This window comes from Myotis brandtii, unplaced genomic scaffold (genome assembly GCF_000412655.1).
Source record: "Myotis brandtii unplaced genomic scaffold, ASM41265v1 scaffold317, whole genome shotgun sequence".
Taxonomy (NCBI): Eukaryota; Metazoa; Chordata; class Mammalia; order Chiroptera; family Vespertilionidae; genus Myotis; species Myotis brandtii.
Window position 1 is genome coordinate 991,853 of NW_005362155.1, and position 7,696 is coordinate 999,548.

At 48.1% G+C, this 7,696-nt stretch overlaps 1 protein-coding gene across 1 annotated transcript in view; it reads right to left on the minus strand.

Moving 5' to 3' along the window:
* KIAA0556 (KIAA0556 ortholog) overlaps positions 1 to 7,696 on the minus strand; it is a 213,244-nt gene that overhangs the window by 131,522 nt on the left and 74,026 nt on the right. Inside the window, exons 4-5 of the mRNA XM_014542952.1 lie at positions 3,382 to 3,551; positions 1,634 to 1,731 (exon numbers count right to left, since the gene is read on the minus strand). Coding sequence (XP_014398438.1) covers positions 1,634 to 1,731; positions 3,382 to 3,551 — 268 coding nt within the window. The remainder of the gene's footprint in view (positions 1 to 1,633; positions 1,732 to 3,381; positions 3,552 to 7,696) is intronic.

Sequence of the window (7,696 nt, forward strand, 5' to 3'; positions counted from 1 at the left end):
GGGGGGGGGGAGCGTTTTGACCCTGGTACCCATTCCACTCTCTCCTAAGATGCCTTCCTGTTCAGTAGAGGCGGAAAGCTAGACACTGCGCCTCACCAGACTCCCTTCAGCTGGGGTTCTGGACGAGCCTCAGGTGAGCCCATCAGACGGCCTCACACCGGCAGGGAAAGCAGAAGCTAGGGGAGGCTGTCTGTGCCCAGCACAGTGGTGGAGGGATGGAGCAGTGACAGAGGCGACGGGCTTTTCAGCAACATCCCACCCTGGCTCCACAGGGCGTCTCTTCACCGTGTTGCCCTAGCAAGCACAGCCTCACTCTGAGGCCAGCGGCGGTGGCTTCTTCATTCCTGGGTCACAGCTAAGGTGACACATTCCGGATGCTGACCCCACCCCTTCCCTACTGTGTCCCAGGCAGCAGCTTTTCTGGCAGATCCGGCTGAGATGCTGAGTGCCATTCCTGGAGGCCCAGCTCAGAGCCCATCCTCTGCCGGCCCAGGGATTTTGCAAGCACTTGATTCCCTGCATCACATTCATTTCTGATTAAAAGAGCCTGAGTGGTCTCTATTGTTAGGCACTGGCTGACCCCTCACTGATACGGTGCAGAAGGACAATTACAGTGTTCATGGCATCAGGAAGCCAGGAAATTAGCCATGATTAGGCCCTGTGAAGTGTGGGACCACAGGGAGAGACTGGGAGGGATGCTAATTAATCCTAGGCCAAGTCTTTTCAATTGCACAGATTCTGGGGCAGCCATTAAGTCACAGACAGGATGCAAATATGGCTCCTGATAATAGAAGGCTCTCAGAACAACTAGAAGGATGGTCTGAAGTGGGAAGTGGAGAAAGACCTCATTAATGAGAAAGTAGCATTCATTGCTCGGAACAAAGGAGGCCTCCAGCTCCACGCCCTGCAGGCCCTGCTCCCTGGCACTGGAGCTGGCTAGCAGGAACCCCCTCCCCCATTTAGTCAGAGCCCCACCAATGTCTCTGCAGAGAAGCGGAGGGCCACTGGATTTGGAGTAACAGATCCAGGGTTGAAACCTCAGCCCACCCTCCTCCCTTAGTAGCTGTGTGACTCTGAGCAAGTCACCTTACCGCTCTGGGCCTCAATTTCTTCAGTGGCACAATTAGGACTTATAGATCTACAGGGTTATTGCAGAGATGGGCCGATAAAGTATATGAATTTACTCGTAGATCCATACATATAGTACAATGCAAAATATTATAAGCAGTACTTCCCAATCTCAGTGAGCAGAGGATTAAAACGTATATACACACCATTGCTCAAGCCTCGCCTCGGATCAAATGAGTCAGAATCTCTGGGGGTGGAGCCTGAGCATCAGTATTTTAAAAACTCCCAGGCGATGTGAACGTGCAGTGGGGGTTGTGACAAACAGGTTCCTTGTCAGGTGTGAGTAACTGCAAGGTAAGGTATAAGGACTATATGGGCAAGAACACTGGACCCTCTCCCCTCCAGAGGCCAGTGCCACATGCAGAGAGGGCAACGCTGCTGTGAGTGCCCAGCCAGCCCACCCACTGCCCACCGAGATTCTCAACGCCCCACCGTGATTATGTTTCTGTTCCCTCAATAACCCCACTCCTTATTCTAAAGTGCGAGCTGGGGCCACGCTCTTGACCTGGTGCCATCCGCGGCGCTGGGCTTTGCTGGGGGCTGTCCGTGAATTGCGTCTTAAAGCTTCTTCAGCTTCTCGAAACAGGGTTCTTCGTCCATAATCTACACCAGAGATGAGGGAGGAGAATCGGTGAGGCACAGGTGGCAAGTTCACAGTGATGTCAGTTTCGTAACTTACATTAAGTACACGTCAGTGTGCCCACAATCCTGTATGTGAAGTTATTCGCTGTAGCACCATTTGTAGCAGCACAGCATTAGAAAAGCTAAATGCCCAGCAAAAATGGAATAGTAATCTATAATAATAAAAGTGTAATATGCTAATTAGACTGGACATCCTTCGGGATGTCCTTCCTTCCAGACAAAGCCATGGCGGGCGAGGCTGGGGCCAAGGCCCTTGCACAAATTGCGTGTATTGGGCCTCTAGGATGTATAATAATGTACAGCCCAATGGAGCAGGTCTATATACAAAAGGAACACTCTCCAGGGATAGAAGCAGGATACAGGACAGTGTGCACAATAGGCCAGCATTTGTGTAAAGAGTGGGGTGGAGGGGGGAGAAGTGTGTTGAATGAGTGAAGGTACTGCCGGCGGCCCCAGAACAGAGACTCCTGTTACCTGCCCTCCCTGAACCTGGACTCAGAGAGGCCTGCTTCTCCCAAGTAGCAGCAGTCGCCAGGTTCCTTGGCCCTGAAAGCTAGGAGAGTCACCCCATTTTCCTCTTTGCCCTGGGGGCTAGGAAGCTCATGCTAAACCCCAAAATGAACTGCAGTAACTCTCCTCGGGAAGCTTTCAGGACATCACTTTCACTGTCTATTAATGGCCTGGGATTTTACCGTGCCTGTGGTAACAACACAAACCAAGATTACTGTGTGCCAGAAACATTCCTTCTGCCATTTAACCTTCCTGGCAAGCCTGTAAGGTGGGCATAACGATTCCCATTTTACAGAAGAGGAAACTGAGGGTCAGAGAGGACCCAATTGCAGAGGTCTCAGAGCTAGAAAGTGGCAGAACACGGTTCAAACCCAGCTCTGCCTCATTCCAGCTCCTCTCTGTACTATCTAGTGTAACTCGATACTACACTAGCCTCCCAGGCAAGGCAGCTTTGAAGGGCACCCTGGCACCCTAAGGTCAGGCACCCCTGTTAGTCCGATTTTTAAGATGAAGAAGAAAGACAAAATGGCTCTCCCAAAGAAGCATGGCCAAGTGGGACCTGCCTCCATGTGCTCTGCCACTTCACTCATTCAACCACTGAGTCATTTTTGGTGCCCATGTTGGGCCCGGCCACTGGGTTGGCTGCTTTCTATTCTACTTCACAGACTTCCTGTGCTTTTACTAGAGGACACATGAAGCTGCTCAAAGTGTGCAGAGTATGGAGTAACTATATTCAAAAATGAACAGTGGAATCAAAACAGGGGTTGGGTGCAAGACACTTCGAGTGAAAATCAGGTATAATCAACATTCTCTTAGGCATTTCTTTAAATTATAGGCACTTGAGAACTGGGAAGTGTAAAAGCAGGAATCGACTGCTCTGGCCACCTTTGCCCTGGGGCAGTGGAGGCCAAGACTAGTTTTAAAAGGAATAGAAAAGGATTTCTCTCTCACTCTCATGCTCTCTCCTTCTGGCCAAATGGGTATAGTTGACTTGTATAGGTTAACTAGTTGTTTGCTGGTAAGTTTATGTGCATAAGATGCAGCTCCACTGCTTCTAATGAGTTAACGGAACTGTTGGTTGGACCATGGGCCTGGGCTCACCCTGTGCCCCCTCGGCCTGCGAGGCACTTCTGGAGACGTGGGAGTGGACGGCTCTCCGTGGCGACGCCTTCAGCTCCGAATTGGCCCCGTTGACGTAGACAGAGAAGCCCTGCTCCAAGTGCTCCAGTCTCAGCTGCACGGGGTCCTTGGCTTTCAAATGCTTTAATATCCTGGAAGAGAAAGGATCACCTGATCCTCTTACAGGATCTGGGCCACCCCCACCCCCATGTGGAAACTGAACTGCTGTTCTGATCATCAGAGGCTAGGGGTGGGTCCCCAGCTGTTCGAAGACAAACAGCCTGGAGGAAGCCCATTACACCCAGGGGGAAGCAGGAGAAAGACTGTTTCCCGCCCTGCAGGGATGCCTCTGATTTCATTCTGAGGCTCAAATGTGCCCACGTTAGCAACAAGCCAGGGAGCACATCCTTGCCCCACAGTGGCTGAGACAGAAAGCGGGCACACGTGCGCACTGCTACCACACAGCCCGGACTCCCAGGGACCATCCCAATGCCATGCGTTTCCTCTTGTGGGGCCAGCGGCCCTCGGTTCAGTGTGTAAGCAAACGTGGATTCGGGTCTGAGCCTTTGTGAGAAATTTCACAGAACACACCAAGTCACAAACCCCTCGGCTGACCAGGCAAGCTGGTTTTTTGCTTCAGTAAATAAATGTCCTCTCAGCCACTCGCCTGATATGTCAACTGTCATCATTTTATATTCTAATGCAGATAAAAATATATCAATGTGGGCTTTTGTTCAAGATTAATGATGTGATTATCACACTCATAGGCTAAAAGGCTCTTGGCCTGAGCATGGCCGGGTGGGTCTCCAGTTCACATTTTGATTCAGCTTTCTCTAAAGGCCAGCTCACGCCTCAGGCCTGGTCCTTTCCCCACTCATGCGCCACAGATGGTGTGCATGTCCTCTTCGGCCCCTCCAGAGCTGCTCCCACCTGACGCTAAACCCTTCAGTCTCATGACAAACCCCCTCATGCACCCCTATCAACTAGACATCCGCACAAGAGGAAATACAACCAACCAACATGGCAGCAGGTGACTAAATAAGTTCCTCCCAAACTAGCAAAATGTAAATTTTAGAAAACAATAGTAATCGCATATAGGGATGTACCATATGCCAAACTCTGTTCTAAACACTTTATACCAGTGGTTCTCAACCTGTGGGTCGCAACACCTTTGGGGGTCGAATGACCCTTTCACAGGGGTCGCCTAAGACCATCGGAAAACACATATATAATTACATATTGTTTTTGTGATTAATCACTATGTTTTAATTATGTTCCATTTGTAACAATGAAATTGGGGGTCACCACAACATGAGGAACTGTATGAAAGGGTCGCGGCATTAGGACGGTTGAGAACCACTGCTTTATACCAACAGTTGAGTCGCAATATTCTTGGTAGTTACATTCTATAAAGTTGCTGCAAACCCTGAATTAGCAAACAGTGAACATAGCTCCTAGGGGAGACCCAGGTTTGGTTCCTGCGAGCCGCTGGTCAGTGTTTTTACCACTGAGCAATACATAACCTTGCTGTATGGGTGTTTCTGTAGGAAGGCTCCTTATTTAATACAGAGTCGACTGATTAACATTGAACTCATGGCAAGCAGCACTCACACTCATGCCTGGATGAAGCTTACCTAACGTATTTTCTCTGAAAGAAACATCAGCCTTTCATACTTAACAACACTAGAGAGCACTTCAGCGCTATGCCTGAGGCCCGTTTAAGCAGCGGGATCACCAACAAAAAGCACACGCATGTGGAAAGCGCAGCCCTAAGTATACCGCGGAGAGGACCCTGTTCACAGTGTGAGAGCCGACACAGAAGGCAGGGTCGCCTTCTTCTACCCCTCAGCTGACAATGTGCAACTAAAATTTTCTGCCACTCTGCAAATGTCTTTGAATTACTGTAAAAGCACTGAAAGTATTGATTTTGGAGTTGCAAATAAATTCTAGCGAGCAGATGAATTCATAAACATGGAGTACTGTGAGCCATGAGGATTGGCACAACCATCTATGGCAGTGGTTCTCAACCTTCCTAATGCCGCGACCCTTTAATACAGTTCCTCATGTTGTGGTAACCCCCAATTTCATTGTTACAAATGGAACATAATTAAAGCATAGTGATTAATCACAAAACAATATGTAATTATATATGTGTTTTCCGATGGTCTTAGGCGACCCCTGTGAAAGGGTCATTCGACCCCCAAAGGGGTTGCGACCCACAGGTTGAGAACCGCTGATCTATGGAGTAATTGCATTTATTATCCCCATTTAACGCCTAGAGTACCGGGGAGCGCGATTGCGCTCCTCCTGTCTTTCACCAAAAGTGCCGGGAGCGCTATCGCGCTCCTCCTGCAGTGTCACTATTAGATGCTAGTAGTTCACTCTTTATTGACAGATGGCACCTAAGTGCAGATTACTTATGATGCTGAATGTTTGTAGTTCTAAAATTGACCACTGGCATTTATCTGCCTAATTTTTTACAGGTACTACGATTTTATGAAGTTTACTGCTGTAAAATCAGCAAAAATTCCTTGGCAATTTTAGCATAGTTCCTAGGATATTGGTTGGTACTCAAAGGGTTAATAGATAAGGAAATGGAGGCACAGAGAGGTTAAGTAACTGCCCCAAGGTCACACAGGTGGTATGGTGGTGTCAGGCAGGAAGTGAGACATAAGACATGGGGTCTGCCCTGGGGTCCTGAACAGAGACCAGACCAACATTGCCATCAGACCACCAGCGGGCAGGTTCAGAGACAGGCGGTTCTTAGTGCAAGCTCAGAGGAAGAAGATATGACCTCAATGCCAATGTGACCTTACTAGGGCCCTAAACTAATTATAATAAAATTTGCATTTCAGTTTTGACCCCACCTCCTGTGGGCTTTTCTGTATACATTATGGGTAAGGGCATGCCCAGAAAAAATATAGTTTTTGTCAATCATCCCTGAATGCAAGTCAAAGTCCTCCACACAGAAAATCCCTCTTTAAATCCCAGGAGTTGAGGGCCATGTGCGCTCGCCTCTCTCTCTCTCTCTCTCTCTCTCTCTCTCTCTCTCCCCCACCTGCTCCTTGCTTGGAATGTATGTTCAATAAGCCCCACTTGTAATTGATGGGGGTTTTCATGATTCAGCTTTACTATTGCACCTGCTTTTGTATCCCGTGAAATGAGTTAAATTTCACACCCAAAACATGAGCTAAAACCACCTATGCTCTTACAGTACAGCTGTTTACAGATTTTGTTTGCTTTACACCTCTTCATAATCTTTCTCGGAAATGGAGAATGGAGAATACAAGTATGCAAAGTTTCTTTCAGGCCTACAAAAATAATGAATAGATGCCTCATAAATGGCCGTAACACTTAATTATCAAAGTTTTATAATTCATTATTAGTTAAGCTGTTTTAATATTTTCAATTAAAACTGACAGTGCAAGCCTAAATTTAAACATAAATAAATAAATAAATAAATAAATAAACAAACAAACAAACCCCATTTTGCTTTACTTTTCTTTTCATTGACCTTAAAATCCTTTCTGCATCGATGAAAAGAACCAAGGTCCCAACCAGTGACCCCAGTCGGTAACACTGACAGGACTAAAATGCAAACCTAAGCAGTTTGGCTCCAGAGTCTTCACCAGACGAAGATAACTTCTACAGGTGGTGGGATGATGTTGAAACCAGAAAATATCATAGACACTGGTAGTAACTCACAGAACCTTCTCAGAAGTAATTATAAAAATACAGAAAATGCGAAAAACCAAGATGGCGGCATAGGTAAACACTGGAGATTGCTGCCTCGCACAACCACTTCAAAAATACAACTAAAAGATGGAACGAACATCACCCAGAACCACAGGAAGGCTGGCTGAGTGGAAATTCTACAACTAGAAGGAAAGAGAAAAGCATACCGAGACTCAGAGGAGGTGCGGTGCAGAAGTAAAATACAAAGGTGCGGAGGTGCATGCGGAGAGGGCTGGCGGCTGAGGACACGATTGTCTTTTTCAATCGGGAGGGAGTCTCAGGCTCTGAGCTCCAGTTCTGGGCGAGTCTCTGGGGACCCAGACTCATACGGGAGAAACGGGGCTGTCTGGCATCGGTCAGAACTCGAGGGCAGCTTTCTCTCGGAGGCACACGCAGCTTTTGCCGGGGCCTCTGAAGGCAGGACTGAGAGCAGCCATACTGCTTGATCCGCCAGCCCTGTTGATCCCCTGGGACCCTGCCCCGCCCAAGCCGTGCACGGAGGCTTTTGCATATGAAAGGCCCGGCCCTTTGTAATCTGAAAATTACTTAACAAACTGCAGCT